The sequence below is a fragment of the Culex pipiens genome, chromosome 1 (genome assembly GCF_016801865.2).
Source record: "Culex pipiens pallens isolate TS chromosome 1, TS_CPP_V2, whole genome shotgun sequence".
In the NCBI taxonomy this organism is placed as follows: domain Eukaryota; kingdom Metazoa; phylum Arthropoda; class Insecta; order Diptera; family Culicidae; genus Culex; species Culex pipiens.
Window position 1 is genome coordinate 109336416 of NC_068937.1, and position 17313 is coordinate 109353728.

Genomic DNA, 17313 nt, shown 5'->3' on the forward strand with positions numbered 1-17313 from the left:
TATTCTTGCAAAACAACCTTCAATCACTATTTCAAACGCACTTTCAACTGTTTGTTTACATAAGTAAACAATCTAAACAACATAACACTTCTCCCAACACAAACTTAACAACGAAAATCAGCAGCCGCCGATTAAATAACAACACCCACCGAAGCTCGTTGAAAACTGACTGAAATGTCAAATTCGAAATAAATTCCTTCAGATGCAAACCGCCACGGCAATCAGCCTTTGACTCGCCGCAGCGATTGGGGGCGAACGATATTGTTATATTATGCGTCATTTGTGTAAGACCCCCAAACGTAGTTTGTGAACATCCCCTGAAACGTCATTCATGACAGCCATTCATCGGGTCGCTCATTCAGTGCTTGAGTGTGCAAGAGTGAAGACGTACAATAAATCGCTCTGTTTTATTTAGTAAACCGGTCTCTTCTTTGGCTAATCACACGTAATAAAACATGGTGTCAGAAGTAGTCGTGGTTTAGTGACAGTTTTCCGGCGTCATTTTACATCGCGGAAGTTACTGTGCGGAAAAAACTTTGTTCGAGTGGCGAAACAATCATTCGCGAAAGTTCCGGAATAGCGTTGCGTGATTCGTTCAGCGGACGTGTTCGGACTTGTTCGGCGGCCATATTTGTATTCGTTTCCACGTTGAAAAAGTGTCTTTCCGGAAGTGAAAAAAATGGATGCAAAACAATTTGCTAAGTTTATGGCGTCCATGGAGAAACTTCTAGGCTCGTTTAAGAGCATGGCCGGGCAAGCTGCGGCCGGTACGAGTACAGCTGGTGGAAGCGCGATTGGTGGAAGTGTTACCATTCCGTTTATTCCTCTTCCGCCCCCGTTGGAGCTAGAGGGCGACATGGAAAGGAACTACAACTTCTTTGAGAACGGTTGGAAGAATTATACGAGTGCCGTCGGAATGGATGCGTGGCCAGTTGAGCGGAACAAGCAGAAGACAAGTGTGTTGCTGTCTGTGATTGGCCAAGCGGCGCTCAAGAAGTATTTTAACTTCGAGCTGACCGAAGTGCAACAGGGTGACCCGGCGCTGGCGCTGTCTGCGATCAAAGCGAAGGTGGTTCGAGAACGAAATCCGATCATCGATTGGACTGAGTTTTTCTCGATGGAGCAGTGGGAGGAGGAGAGCGTTGACGACTTCGTGGGACGATTGAAGGCATTGGCAAAGCTCTGTAAGTTTGGCGTGCTGGAGGCGGAAATGGTGAAATTCAAAATTGTCACATCCAACAAATGGTCCCATTTGCGTGCGACGCTGCTCACGGCCCAGAACCTTACAGAGGCGATAGTAGTGGATCTGTGTCGCGCTGAAGAAGTTTCGGAAAGGCACAGAAAAGCAGTGAGCAGTTCGAGCGTCGGCGTCAACAAGGTGAGGCGAATGGCGAGAAAGTGCAAGTTCTGCGGCGGTCGGCATGAGTTTGTCAAGGGTGTCTGTCCAGCTCTGGGGAAGAAGTGTAATCGGTGCGGCGGGAAGAATCACTTTGAGAAGGCATGCAAGAACGATCGGAAGAAGCGGTCGAAGAAGAAGGTGAAGGATGTGTATGGACTCAGCGGTGATTCGGCACAAACCAGCGAAGAAAGTGACTCAGAGCCGGAAAGCAGCGATGCTGCGAACATCGGGCAGATCTACGACAAGTCCAGTTATGGTGGCCACGTGCAAGCGGATCTGGATCTCTTCGTCGGTGAGACATGGCAGTCTGTTCAATGTGAGTTGGACACCGGTGCGAACGCCAGTCTGGTTGGCCGAGATTGGCTAATCAGAGTTGGCGGACAAAACAGCCCACAGTTGCTGCCATCGAGATGCCGCCTACAAAGCTTTGGTGGTGGCCACATTCCTGTCCTGGGAGAGGTGAAGATCCCGTGCCATCGCAACGGACGTAAGTACAATCTCTCGTTACAAGTGGTTGACGTCGAGCATGGCCCTCTCCTGTCTGCGCAAGTCTGCAAGAAATTGGGATTCGTAAAGTTCTGCAATTCAGTGTCCGCATCTGCACCGCACTATCCCAATGACCTGATCGCCATCCACCGCATAAAAGCTCAAGATTCTCAGCTGATCGACTCCGGCAAAGAATACCGCCAGAAGGATGTACCAAGCCGGATGCAACAGAAGCCAGTTCACGTCTGCAAGCAGCCACGTAAGGAGCCCCAAACGTCCAAGCAGAATCTCGACCAGTCAACGACGCAGATTGGAAAAGCTGTTGTATCGGTTGCAGATCAAGAAGCGGTCAGGGTATGGACCAACGGTGTCCGATCAGCGGAAGAGCCAAACACGCTTAAGCTGCCAGTTCCCATGGAGATGCCGAACAGGCTGAAGAGAAATTCAGTGATTCCAGTTTTCGAACATAAGGTTCAGGAGAATTTTATTTTTGTTTAAAGCAGGGAAGATGTTATATTATGCGTCATTTGTGTAAGACCCCCAAACGTAGTTTGTGAACATCCCCTGAAACGTCATTCATGACAGCCATTCATTGGGTCGCTCATTCAGTGCTTGAGTGTGCAAGAGTGAAGACGTACAATAAATCGCTCTGTTTTATTTAGTAAACCGGTCTCTTCTTTGGCTAATCACACGTAATAAAACAGATATTGAAACATTTCAGCGATCAGTTTGAACCGCCCAGGCGATGCGCCCATGGCACGCCAAGGCGGATGGAGGGCGGGCGAAATTGAAAAATTTCAAATGTCAAATTTCAACCGCCCAGACGGCCCACCCTCGGTCCGCCAGGGCGGTTCTAGGGCGGACCACACGATCAGTAACGGCCGCCGATGCGTAACGTCCGCACTGAGTTAATGTGGGGATGATCTCCAGGGGGGTCTTCTTGAAAGAGTCTTCCTTCCTTCCTTCACGCGTTGTGGTGTGGTTGGTTGGTCATCTTCCCGTCCTGTTTGCACTCAACCACCACTATCTAGTTCTAGCGGGGGGAGCGACGTGCGTGTGTGTTTTGGTAATTAATTACCGGGGTTCTGGTGCTCCCAGAGGGAGCAAGAGGGTCTATTTGCCACCGAAAAATCGGTGACGAGGTGACCGGGCAGGATTCGATCCCTGATCGTCTGCTTGGAAGGCAGATCGCTTAACCATCAGGCTAAGTACCCGGACTAACGATGTATAATTGTCCTAATAAAATATTTAAAATGGCTGAGCCATGTTAAAATTTAACAATCCGCCGTTTTTGTGAAAAACGCTAGTTTTTTACTCCATTTTTTTACTTTCAGCTTGCGTATCTCCGTAATGAACAAACTTAGAGCTGGATTTTTTTAGTTAGAATGTTTACTTTCGAGAAAAAAATACCAAAAAATATTTGGAGAAGGTCACTTTTTTGAAACTTGGCCACCCAATGTACCATAGTGCATTGGCAGCAACACGTGCTTTTGAACCTTCCACGGGTCGGGGATGTGTTTTTCGTCCAGGAATTTCTGCAGGACTGTTTAAAACCTGCACGAAAATGTTGAACCGCCGATTTCAGGGCGAAATTCGGGTTCCATCCGAGCCGAGCGCTTTCTTCACCTTCAATCTCTTCGCTGCTGTCACAAGTTCTTCGTTGGTGATCAGATGACCTTCGGCGTTACTTCCCCCTTTGTCGTTATACGGTGTAGGAGGCCAGGTCGTTGAGTCATGGCTTGGGAAGAGCCCTTCCACAATTACCTTCAGCTTATCATGGCACGTTTCAGCCACCTTCGATGGGCCTCTGATCTTTGCCATCGCGACACGATATGCGCTCCCCCAAGGGTTTGCATCAGCATCTCGGCATAACTTCTGAAGCAGTTTGTCTTGCTGCATTTGATCGCTTTCTTGAGTGCGGCCTTTGCAGACAGGTACTCCTTTCTGCGCTCATCCCTAGTTGCTTCGGATCTTGCTCTCTGGACTTGTCTTCCAGCGCTCAGACAACTCGCCTGAAGGGTGCCGAGTTCTTCAATCCACCAGTAGGCTGTGCGACGACAGTTCCTCGGCTCCAGTCTCCGCGGCATGGTTGTGTCGCATGCTGTCACTAGTTGTGCTGTTAGCTTGTCGGCATTCAAGTCTTTGGGACTATCACACCAATGAAGCGCTTCCATGAAGAGACCCTCGTCGAAATACTGCAGCTTCCATTTCCTCCCGTAGGTCCGGTTGCTCCTTTCTGGTACAGGGGCTTGTCTCCCGATGCTGTACCAAATCGCTTGGTGATCACTATGGGTTCATGTCGGCCACCAGCCGCGGCCTACAGAACGTAACGTCAATAATGAACTCACGACCGTCTTTGCGGAATGTACTGCTGGTTCTGCGATTCGCCAGCCTAACGTCTATCTTTGCCAGAGTTGCCATTAGGCTATACGAATCTATGACATTTCCCCGAAACCCATATTACCGAAGGGACATTTCCCCGACTGCCACTTCCCCGAAAAGACACTTCCCCTTGTAACTGTTCACCAAACCGAGCTAGGGAAAGCCTGTAACACAGTGGCTTATGCGCCACTCTCAAGTTAAGAGACCACTGGTCATGTTTTAATTGCCCGACTAAGCATGAGGTTTAATTCTTTCAGGGTCGTTAATACGGTTTAAATGCGCGAAACGTCAGATCTGTTCAATACCAAGAGTTGCTCGAAATCAGGTAGATAATAAACAGTGTGGCAAACAAAGCCTTAATCGACTATTTGAATCCAGAAGGTTCACAGCGAAACACTTTTCAACCATTCAAACCGCTAAAGAGAATCGGAAAATAAGGAATGGATATCCAAAAACGAACGTAAAGAACGTAAATAATAAAACAGTGTGAGTGATTTAAGGCATGAATTTATTTCTGGTTCCAAGAACCATCAAACTTTTTACTCCGTCGAAACCAAAGAAAAACTAAAGATTTTTCATTTCACTTTCTTTAATCCCTCACAAACCTATCCCCTACAATCTCCCTAGCATTGGACAGCCCCCCGGGGAAAAACCTCATGGCCATGATAAAATTTTCCCACATACCTGCGCAGGTTTTTCGGGCTTACGGTGGTGTGCGTGAGCGCGGCGAATCCGCCGCCGATGAACACGTTGCTCCGATGCCGGCGCCGCTCCGATGAACACGCTGCTGGCAGTGTGGATGTCGCACGACCAGGGGTGTGCGACGCTTCGTGGTGTTCCTTCAGCGCGCTGCAACAGGCGCGTTTAGTAGTCCTCCCAGTGGTCCGCTGCTTGGTAAACGACGAACTCGTTCGGTTCGGCCTTGGGCCGCAAGATGGCGTCTGGGTTTGCTCCGATAACCGGCGTGTTCGGTGTGGTGACACGCGGGGGTCGCTCGTGTGCAAATTGGCCGAATTAAAGGTCCAGAGGATGGCGCGGCTGGCGGAAGACTTCCGGTTTCGGGGCCAGAGAGCACTACGCACGACGAATCGAGCTAATCCGGATTATTTCCGCAGGAAGGGACGCTGGGGTATCAATACCGGCCTTCACGTACTACTGTTTCCGTCTACACAACCGATAAAGGCCACGGGAACCCTCCCCTTGGACTGGCAAACACTGAACGTAATTGGCGCGCACAGCGAATACCGGCTCTCGGCTGTCACCTCTTTGGTGACTTTAAACGACGGTGGCAATTGACGACCACTGCGTTAATTTCGTTACGGTTAATTTAACGAACTTGCCACTCGCCTCTGTTTAGCTACCCCAATGGGCGGGCCGTAACGTGGCACACGAGCTTGCGACCCTTTAATCGCTCCTAGCACAAGATGGCGGCGCTGCCAGGCAGCTTGCCCAAAATCCGAACTTTAACCTCCAAACGACAAGATGGCGACGCTTGTAGCTGATCGCCTCGACGCACGAAATCCGCAGATCCCGCGAAGAAAAATCCAGCCCGTAATAAAAAGCGCCGTGGGACGACGCTGCTGTCCAATGCAACTAATTAGCTCCCACAACTCCTAATATAATTCAATTACTTTACCTTTTATTTTACGAAAGATTATTTCACTAAAGAAGTTCGACGCGAAATTTATTTAAGTTTCAATAATTCGAAAGAACTACAAAAAATGGATAGGAAAATATTTAAGTTAATTCACTTCAAAGCACTCGCACCATATACACTTTTACCTTAGAAAAATTGAACGTAAAAAGGAAAAAAATAACTTTTATAAAGATTGCTCGCGACGCGCACTTCTTTATTCCAGCCGCTCCGTAATCGAAATAGACGAGTTGGAAAACTTTTCTAGCCAGCAACCCTCTTCGTCATGACTCAGAGGATTTTTGACATTTGTGTTACCCAATGGAATCAAATAGTTAAGAATAATTCAATTTTTTTTTAAACTAAGTATTTACTGCCACCTATATTTTGAACTGCAAATTTTCTAACCACCCACATGCACACTCTTGGTATTTACAGATACGACCCCGCACGCAAAACTCGCAATACTTTATAGCAAACTAAAAAATACAACCAACGTACTCAAGAACGTACCCATGGTATTTAAGACTTACTAATACTATAACCCTGCAGCCAAGAAACAAGCTTTCGCTTATTGGAAACGAACCTTAGAATATGAGTAGGGTAAAGATGTGCATTATTTCTACCAATTAAATAAAAAAATAAACTATAAATTCCCAAATCAACGCAGAACGTTACATCACACCACGCAATTTTATGAAAATTTGATCAATGAAAATTGATCAAATTTTCATAACCCAAATATAAACTAAAAAATAACTCCATTAAGAAATAAACAACTAACTATAAGTAAACATATTTACAATTGTTTAACTTTTATAACAAATACTAAAGAAAAAAAGTTCAAACCATGTAGTAGTGAAAGAAATTGTGTTTGCATCCGTCATCAAATCCTGCAAGGGTTTCTTAAAAACAACAACAAAATCAAAAATAACTGCTTGTCTATATTATTGGGCCTTTCCCAATCGCAGCATAGAACGCAGAATATCAAAACCACCTCTCAACTCAAAACGTAAACAAAGCTTGTACCGCGTCTACCATATCGGAAATGTCCCGACAACTCGTAAACTCATGTATTCACTTAAAATTTTGCTTCAAATCAACAACATCAATCCAAATATTGACTCCTTGATTGACTTTCGGCACTTTCGTAAACATTGGTTAATTTTACAGCTTCCAAAAATCTAATCATCAACCGTCAGTTTGACACATCTATAGAAATTTGGTTGCTATAAATTAAAACTTGTGCGACAGTCGCGCAACACCATACTGCAACATTCAACTGACAGCATTAAAAGCAACCCTGCAAAGCTTTGACAGCGTCGCTGACAGATTTCGAAACAAAACAAACGTGGGAAGGAATTTATGAATTCACGTGAAAAATCTCGGAAAACGGAAAAACTGCAAACTAGTGGCCTAAATCTGGAGAGTATTTGGTAATTCTACACAAAATTCATTATTCTAACCGTTTTCTACTTATTTCTAGGAAAAATTAACAAAAAAAATATCAGAGAACCGCAAAAGAAAATCATCTACGTTGCTACGACTCAACTGGCCAACAACAATGGGAATTTATGCTGCTGTAAACAAGAATGGAGCCTACATACTTATGCTACAAATTACAATCTACAAAATAATCAATTAAAAGTGACAACGCACGAAAAATCAGAATAGAAAATATTTACAATGGAAAAAAATACAGTGAGTTATGTTTATGTTGTTTAATTACAGAATAAAGTGTTTGTCAATGCATGCACATCAACGTTGTTATGTTTACCGTTACTAGGGTGGTACCTAGACGTTTTTTTATAGGCAAAGCCGTTGTAAAATTCTAAAAGAAGATGTCATAGCTGGTCCACCCTAAGGTTAGTACTTTTTGAGAAACGAGGCATGGAAAATACCGATCGATTTCCCTGATAAATCCTCTAATTGGTAGCTATCCCCTAACACTTTGCTGACAATCGCTTCCGTGTACTTGGGTGCGAGCTTCGCGCAAAAGTCTTTCCCCTTATCAGACAAGAATGTACTTTTCTTGAGGACCTTTTCACCTACTTGATATTTCGGTGCTTTTACGTTGGAACGTAAATTGTAATATTTTGCTTGTTTTGTGTACGCGTTTTTGAGGTTCATTCTTACTTGTTCATACAATTTCTTTCTTTCTTCGTCGTTTATTTCCATTTCTTGACCCTGAGCGTTAGTTTCCCTTATCATGTCGTATTCTCGACCGTCAGAAATCATATTTCGGCCAAACGTGAGAAAGTAAGGTGTATATTTAGTTGAATCGTGAGTTGCATTCCTAATCGCGTTTGCTATGTTTTGTATGTTATCCGCCCATGTTTTATGATTCGATTTGATCGTTGCCCTAATCGCTGTGGTGATCACCCTGTTTGCCCTCTCTGAGTTATTAACTTGGGGGTGGTATGACGGGGTGAGCCAATGGTTGATTCCATAGTGTTTTAACAAGTCTGCAAACATTTTAGAAGTGAACTGACTTCCGTTGTCAGATAGAATTATTTCCGGTACGCCAAATAATAGAAAAATTGATTGTTCTAGAAAATGAACTAGCGTACTCGCCGTCACTCTCCTAAATGGTTGTATTAGTACAAATTTTGTAAAAACATCTGTTACTACTAAAAGGCAAGTGCTCCTAGCTTTGCCCGAAGGTGGAAACGGGCCTAAGTAGTCTAATGTAATAAATTGCCATGGATAATCACAATTCTGTTTTTGAGAACCCATCGGTGGGGTGGTATTTATGTTGGTACTTTTGGACGTTTTACACGGTAAACAGGATTTGCAGTAAACTTTGGTTTCCTGAGCCATTTTGGGCCAAAAATAACGTTCTCTTAGCTTCGCGATGGTTTTTTCGTATCCTAAGTGACCTGGTTCGTGGGCTACCCTAATCAAATCACTTCTTTCGCTCATCTGAGGATAGTACTTCCAGAGAAAACGTTTATCCTGAACGGTGTTCGAATCGTGGACGTATTTGAAAATTTTATTGCCTGCCACCTTAAAGTCGGAAAATTTGTTGCTATTTTTTCTAATCCTGTCGCGCAACTCGGCGTAGTCGTTGTCTACCGTTTGAAGTGTTTCTATTCTAGATAAACAATCCGCTAATATGTTATCTTTTCCTTTTCTATATTGAATTGAGAAATCGTAGGACTGAAGTTTCAGTGCCCAGCGCAGTAATCGCGAGTTTCCGTTCGTGGCGGAGATTGAAAATAACCATGTAATGCTTTTCGCGTCGGTAATTACAGCAAACGTTGTTCCCTCAACATAATGTCTGAAATTCTCTACTGCTAGGACTACCGCTAGACACTCTTTTTCTGTGGCCGCGTATTTACGTTGGGTACTTGAAAGTTTTTTACTATAATACGCAATTATTCTTCTCCCATCTGGAAAATCTTGTAACAATGCTGCGCCGACTGCGAGTTCGGATGCATCGGTTTCAATTATGAATGGACGATTGTAAATCGGGTTCTCGAGTACGGGCGATGAAGTTAGGACCGACTTAAGTTCTTCTAGTGCACTTTCTGCTGCTTCTGTCCACTTGAACTTTTTTTCCTTTTTTAGAAGATCAGTAATAGGTGCTGTCACGTGACTGTAGTTTTTGATAAATTTTTGGTAAAAACCCATTAAACCCATCAATCTTCTTACATCTCTGATGCACTTTGGACGAGAGTAGTTGAGAATCGGTTCTAGTTTGCTGCTGTCAATGGCTAAGCCGAAAAACGAAACGAAACTATTGGCACTACGCCCCCCGGGGCATGGCCTTCCTCTAACGTGGGATTTCTGCTCCAGCGCCTCTGACGAGACAGGAGAAACCGGGACCGACGTTTTACTTCACCATCCGATAGAAGCTCAGTGGATAAGGCGGGAATCGAACCCGCGTCTCATAGCATCATCGGGATCGGCAGCCGAAGCCGCTACCCCTGCGCCACGAGACCCACCAATGGCTAAGCCATTTTCAGTCAATAAATACCCTAAATATCTAACTTGATTTCGACAAAATCTACTCTTCTCGACTGAGATTGTTAAATTAGCTTTCTTCAATCTTTCGGCGACCTCTCTCAAGAGCCTAAAATGTTCTTCTGACGATTCAGTTGCCACCACCACGTCATCTAGGTAGATGAACACGTACGGCTCTAAATCGAACCCAATTGCTTTATTCATTAACCTACTCATAGTGAATGGAGCATTTTTGAGACCGAAAGGGACTACTTTAAATCGAAATAGGCCCTTTGGGGTTCTAAAAGCTGTCAAATTTCTTGAAGATTCCTTTAAGGGGATTTGAAAATATGCATCTTTTAAATCGATTATGCTAAAATATTTGGCCTTCTGCAGTCTGTGGAAAATTTCATTCATGTTTCGCATAGGATATGCATCTTTTTTAGTAATGGAATTTATTCTTCTTGAATCAAGACAAACGCGTAGTTTACCGTTGGATTTCTTTACTGGTACTAAAGGACTAGCTGATTCACTGGTGCATTCCTCAATAACGTCTAATTGTTCGTATCTTTCTAATTCTTTTTCAATTTTCTCCCACATGCTTGGTGAATATTTGTACATAGGTAAATCTCTCATTTTTGCCCCTTCCATTATTTCGATTTCGTGTTCAATTAGAGTGGTTCTACCAAGTTTAGATTCGCTAGTCCACTGAAAATGTTTTAAAGTTTCCGTTAACTTTTCTCTTTCTGGAGAAGTTAGTTCGTGTTCAGTTTCTATATTTTCAATGGCCTCTTCCGGATTGTTTGGAAGTTCCAGGGAAGGCACGTCGAGTGACTCATCTTCTTCTGGTTGAGCACGATGGAAAAATTGTTCTTGTTCAGTCAATTCTAGTGCACAAACAGTTAAATTAATCTCATTTTCCCTGTTGATATATTGATCTACCAACAATTCTTCCGTCGTTAAATTCCCAATTGGTTCACCATTAACATCTAAAAGGTCAATATCGGTCATTCTACCCTCTCCTTGGATCATTGGGCGAATCTGAAAAGCGTTCCAAAAATCCATTCCTAGAATCAGTGGCTTAGAAAGTTGTGGCACAATAATAGTTGGAATTACCCTAGTCACCCCCGCAAATGTATAGGGGATGTTGGCGTATCCTAAGCATTCGTGTTCCGTGTTGTCTGCTGTGCAAATTGAAACACTTGCTTTAAACAGTTTAAGACCATGTTTTCGTAAAAATTTAGTTGAATTTAGGACACTTATATTAGCTCCCGAATCCAACAAAGCGATAATATCGCTATCAAAAATGGAAACCTTAATTTTTGGACTTAAATTTGGATCAACTCTGATAGTCAAAACCTGCTTAAATTTTTGAAATTGTGTCTCTTCTATATTCGGGTTTGGAGGAACCTCTTTCTTAAGCGGAATGAGTGGGTTCCCCGAAGAACATTCCGCCTCTAGTTTAACGATTGCTGATGATTACCTGAGCTATTCTGGGTGCGTGCTTGCACCTGTTGAATAGGGTGGTTCATTTCACACGTTCGAGTGGTACGTCCAATATTTCCACACGCGTAACAAAACACTAGTTTAGTTTCCCTGCATGTTCTCCAATGATGACCCATTTTTCGACAATTCCAGCACAAAATCTCTGGATCTTCAGTTACCTGTGCACTTCGCGACTCAACCGATTGTCCGTTTGGTTTTGAGGGTTTCCTATCATCTTTGAACTTCCGCTGAACTGCGTTCACTGAAGCTTCTTCTTCTGACGAGTACTCGTCTTCAAAACCATCCTGACCTCTTACATGCTGAATTTCATTTCTTGAGTGTCCTCCCGACCTGTACAACGTTGGGTCAGTTGCGTCGATTCTGCGGTTAACCGCTAATAACTCATCTAGGTTGTTCACCGTTACAGTTACAAGTTTGGACCTGTAATGGGGTCGCATTTTATCCCATACCAACTCAAAAATTTCCCGTTCAGAAAGTGGGTGTTTAAGACACTGATTTAATCTTTCTACCTCGTTGACATAAGCAACAAATTTTTCACCCCTCTTTTGCTCTAGATCCTTAAGTTGCGCACGTATTCCTCGCTCCCTATTCGGATTTCCAAAACGGAACCTAATTTCCCTCTCAAATCTGTCCCATGTCGTACATCTATGCTCTCGGGTGAACCACCAATCATTAGCTTCCCCTTTCAGTTTGTAATGAATTTTATTCAATAGTTCGTGCTGTCCTACCTGTTCATGTCTAGCTAATTTTCGAATTCTTGTTAAAAAATCTTCAACTTGGAGCGATTTGACATCTCCACTGAAGCTGATGTCCCAGTGCTCAACCCTGGAGTGTCGGTTTCCTCCTCTTGGGTACCGCTCTCTGCTATACTGACGTCTTCGATGTCCTGACTCTGGATATCCCTCCCCTGAATCACTACTGTTCGGTGAAGATCTGTTCCGTCTGAGGTTTCTATTTCTATTTCTCTCCCTGTGTCGCCTCTGTCGATCGGTTGAAGATTCCTCAAATGAATTTTGGTCTCTGTGCCTATGGTTATGCCGACCCCGTCGAGCTGGTGAAGCATCTTTCGAGCGGTTTCGGTATTTGCCTACGTGCCTATCCCGTCGATCTGGCGACGAATCTATCGAGCGGTTTCGGTTTGTACCTCCGTGCCGTTCCCGTCGATCTGGCGACGAATCTATCGAGTGGTTTCGGTTTTTACCTCCGTGCCTATCCCGTCGATCTGGTAAAGAGTCTATCGAGTGGTTTCGGTTTTTACCTCCGTGCCTATCCCGTCGATCTGGTAAAGAGTCCTCCGAAGACCAACAAAATCTGGAGCGATTCCGTGTACCTTTTTCCCCCTGGTTATTTTTATACATTTCATTTTTTCCAACAACTCCTGACTCACTATCCTGAAATTCCCCAAGACCTCCAGATTCCTTCTTATAACTGTTTCCTTTATTTCTACCTTGAGTAGAGTTTAGATCCAGATATTGTTTTAGTAACTCTGCTAAATCATCTTTCGAAACCAGAGGTTTTTTTGGTTTGGTCCCGGTTCCTGTTGAGTTAGTTTTGTCCTTCCCTGTTCCAAAAAGTTTCGGTTTTCCTTTCTCATAATTATGTTTACTATCCTCTCCCGACTCGGTCTCGACTTCATCGAGCCCTTTCTGAGGGGTCTTGTACTTTTGAACTAGCGCAGACTTATCAGGGTTTCTCCATGATTTGTTTGCTGCTTCCTCATCATGTTTGCTTTCTTTGTCGGTCTCAGATACTAATTCAGTTGGGTCATATGTTACTCTTTGTTTATGTCCCCTTAAGATGTTCTCCACTAATTTGCACATTTCCGTACGTTTTATAATTTCGCTATCATTATTAGCCGTTGCTGCTGTCAGCCTTCTCAGAAAGTGTCGCAAACGTGACACGTCTCTGTACTCAAATTTTGTCCTTAATCTTTTATCAGCATCTCCAATTTGTGGAATTAGAATATCGATCTCCTTTAAAATATTGAACTCAGAATAAACCGGAGCTGGATTACTTCTTTCATCCTTGAAAATTGCCCTGAGAAGTCTTCTTTTCTCACTCAAATTTTGATCAGCATCATATTCCCTTTTCATCGTCAACTCGAAATCCACCTCCTCCTCTTCCAAATATTCAGGATTCGGTAAAATGTAAAATCGAACCATTTTGACACTTTAAATTTATAAATCTAAACGAAAGTTAAGAAACTCCAATTCAATATTGAACTGCAACCAATTTAGAATATGGAAAAAAAATATATATACAAAACGTTGAGTTCAATAAAAAAAAAAAAAATATCGAAAATATTAAAAAAAAATAATAATAATAGATGGAGGATGCAAACGCAATATTCGAAAATATATTCTCCCTTCCTTGTAAAGTATCAGAGGGAAAAAAAAAACAATTTAGACAAGGCAATCTCGAAAATGATATTTATCAATTTTGCGTTGGGCGCCAATGTAACCGTTCACCAAACCGAGCTAGGGAAAGCCTGTAACACAGTGGCTTATGCGCCACTCTCAAGTTGAGAGACCACTGGTCATGTTTTAATTGCCCGACTAAGCATGAGGTTTAATTCTTTCAGGGTCGTTAATACGGTTTAAATGCGCGAAACGTCAGATCTGTTCAATACCAAGAGTTGCTCGAAATCAGGTAGATAATAAACAGTGTGGCAAACAAAGCCTTAATCGACTATTTGAATCCAGAAGGTTCACAGCGAAACACTTTTCAACCATTCAAACCGCTAAAGAGAATCGGAAAATACACCCAAACCAAAAATATATCTCAAAATCTGCAACAGTGGATTTGCTGCAAAAAATTTTATATTTTATTACATTTTTTGCAGCAAGCCCATAGATCATTTTTGCCCGCGTGTAAACACGTCAGCGATCTGCAGTTCTCACCAACACATAGAATGCTGGCGCGTCCCCGAGCAACACTCTAGAGAGCACATTATGTTCGCGCTCTGTCCCTCACCATTCATCAAGCGTCCATGGCGCGGTGGTAGCGTTTCGGATCAGCAACCTAGAAGTTGATGGTTCAATCCTCGTTCTGTTAAGATTTTTTTTTCTGCAATACAATCAATCTGCCGTCGGTAATGTCGATAATTGTCGGTAACGGGCAAAAATGTCATACCCCTATATCGCAAAAAATGCATGAGGGCAGATTTCATGCAGATTCTGATATACTTTCATGCCGCCATGTATCACAATCATGCGACCGCCGGTTGGGTGTAAGGAATGGATATCCAAAAACGAACGTAAAGAACGTAAATAATAAAACAGTGTGAGTGATTTAAGGCATGAATTTATTTCTGGTTCCAAGAACCATCAAACTTTTTACTCCGTCGAAACCAAAGAAAAACTAAAGATTTTTCATTTCACTTTCTTTAATCCCTCACAAACCTATCCCCTACAATCTCCCTAGCATTGGACAGCCCCCCGGGGAAAAACCTCATGGCCATGATAAAATTTTCCCACATACCTGCGCAGGTTTTTCGGGCTTACGGTGGTGTGCTTGAGCGCGGCGAATCCGCCGCCGATGAACACGTTGCTCCGATGCCGGCGCCGCTCCGATGAACACGCTGCTGGCAGTGTGGATGTCGCACGACCAGGGGTGTGCGACGCTTCGTGGTTTTCCTTCAGCGCGCTGCAACAGGCGCGTTTAGTAGTCCTCCCAGTGGTCCGCTGCTTGGTAAACGACGAACTCGTTCGGTTCGGCCTTGGGCCGCAAGATGGCGTCTGGGTTTGCTCCGATAACCGGCGTGTTCGGTGTGGTGACACGCGGGGGTCGCTCGTGTGCAAATTGGCCGAATTAAAGGTCCAGAGGATGGCGCGGCTGGCGGAAGACTTCCGGTTTCGGGGCCAGAGAGCACTACGCACGACGAATCGAGCTAATCCGGATTATTTCCGCAGGAAGGGACGCTGGGGTATCAATACCGGCCTTCACGTACTACTGTTTCCGTCTACACAACCGATAAAGGCCACGGGAACCCTCCCCTTGGACTGGCAAACACTGAACGTAATTGGCGCGCACAGCGAATACCGGCTCTCGGCTGTCACCTCTTTGGTGACTTTAAACGACGGTGGCAATTGACGACCACTGCGTTAATTTCGTTACGGTTAATTTAACGAACTTGCCACTCGCCTCTGTTTAGCTACCCCAATGGGCGGGCCGTAACGTGGCACACGAGCTTGCGACCCTTTAATCGCTCCTAGCACAAGATGGCGGCGCTGCCAGGCAGCTTGCCCAAAATCCGAACTTTAACCTCCAAACGACAAGATGGCGACGCTTGTAGCTGATCGCCTCGACGCACGAAATCCGCAGATCCCGCGAAGAAAAATCCAGCCCGTAATAAAAAGCGCCGTGGGACGACGCTGCTGTCCAATGCAACTAATTAGCTCCCACAACTCCTAATATAATTCAATTACTTTACCTTTTATTTTACGAAAGATTATTTCACTAAAGAAGTTCGACGCGAAATTTATTTAAGTTTCAATAATTCGAAAGAACTACAAAAAATGGATAGGAAAATATTTAAGTTAATTCACTTCAAAGCACTCGCACCATATACACTTTTACCTTAGAAAAATTGAACGTAAAAAGGAAAAAAATAACTTTTATAAAGATTGCTCGCGACGCGCACTTCTTTATTCCAGCCGCTCCGTAATCGAAATAGACGAGTTGGAAAACTTTTCTAGCCAGCAACCCTCTTCGTCATGACTCAGAGGATTTTTGACATTTGTGTTACCCAATGGAATCAAATAGTTAAGAATAATTCATTTTTTTTTTAAACTAAGTATTTACTGCCACCTATATTTTGAACTGCAAATTTTCTAACCACCCACATGCACACTCTTGGTATTTACAGATACGACCCCGCACGCAAAACTCGCAATACTTTATAGCAAACTAAAAAATACAACCAACGTACTCAAGAACGTACCCATGGTATTTAAGACTTACTAATACTATAACCCTGCAGCCAAGAAACAAGCTTTCGCTTATTGGAAACGAACCTTAGAATATGAGTAGGGTAAAGATGTGCATTATTTCTACCAATTAAATAAAAAAATAAACTATAAATTCCCAAATCAACGCAGAACGTTACACCCTAATAGTCATTTCCCCGAATTCCATTTACCCGAATTTTCCATTTACCCGAATTTTCCATTTTCCCTAATCGTCCATATCCCCGCGCGCTCCTTGGCACCGGGCATTTCCACTTGACCGCGTTCGGGGAAATAGCATTTTATAAGAAAAAAATTGATGGCAATTTTTAACACATCAAACTACATATAATATTTCTTGAAAGGATCGTATTGGCCTTGAATGATCAACTTTCTGTTTGGCTTCATTCAGAACAGACGTAACATTTTAGGGGGGAAAGGGGTGTTGAAAGGTTTGGTACTATTCATTCAATTACAATGAATATTGTTACAGACTTTTTTTTTATATATTCTCAAAACAAATACTTTTTTCTTATAGACATGATATTGTACGATCAGTACCTAGCTGGACTCGGTCACTGACAACGACCGGCGGCTCAGTGACCGACGAAATAGGCGGCGGGCCAGATGCGGGCATAAAAATGTCAAAATCTCTTCCCCCCTCACTTCGTCTCACCATCCAGCTGCAGCTTTGTTGACAAACAAACGGAGCACGCGGTCGCATGATGGCGGCATCGAGCCAGAATTAGGGGTGATCATGTGATTAAAAATGAAAGTTTTTTCAAGAAAAATAATATTTTTCCGACCGAATAAAAAAATTGCGAGCATGTTCAAACAATTATTTCTGATATCGGAGAAGTGATAAAAAAGCAAAATGTTAATCCATAATTTTACTATAAATTGATTTTTTTCACTCCAACTGGGAACCCCTAGGTCTATCCACTACCGTTTCCAATGACCGTGAGAAGATGCCAGAAAATCCAGCTACGAGCTAAATCCACAATAATAACAATGCA

General features: G+C 43.4%; 1 protein-coding gene and 2 long non-coding RNA genes across 3 annotated transcripts; 1 reads left to right on the top strand and 2 right to left on the bottom strand.

Annotated features, from left to right (window-relative positions):
* Positions 1–323: 323 nt before the first annotated feature.
* Positions 324–2530, top strand: LOC120431511 (uncharacterized). Its single transcript, XM_039596612.2, has one exon. It carries the CDS (start codon positions 680–682, stop codon positions 2381–2383), a length of 1704 nt encoding a protein of 567 aa, XP_039452546.1. The 5' UTR covers positions 324–679; the 3' UTR covers positions 2384–2530.
* Positions 2531–5303: 2773 nt separating this feature from the next.
* On the bottom strand, positions 5304–7632 carry LOC120431512 (uncharacterized). Its single transcript, XR_005607900.2, has 3 exons — positions 6050–7632; positions 5904–5979; positions 5304–5844 (listed from the first exon to the last, which is right to left on the bottom strand). It is a non-coding gene; the product is annotated as an uncharacterized LOC120431512 (long non-coding RNA).
* A 7552-nt stretch (positions 7633–15184) lies between these two features.
* On the bottom strand, positions 15185–16202 carry LOC120431513 (uncharacterized). The gene is made up of 3 exons (XR_005607901.2): positions 15930–16202; positions 15784–15859; positions 15185–15724 (listed from the first exon to the last, which is right to left on the bottom strand). It is a non-coding gene; the product is annotated as an uncharacterized LOC120431513 (long non-coding RNA).
* Positions 16203–17313: the final 1111 nt, after the last annotated feature.

Excerpts from the sequence above, each read along its gene's own strand:
- LOC120431511 (XM_039596612.2), top strand. The coding sequence starts at position 680 with ATGGATGCAAAACAATTTGCTAAGTTTATGGCGTCCATGGAGAAACTT.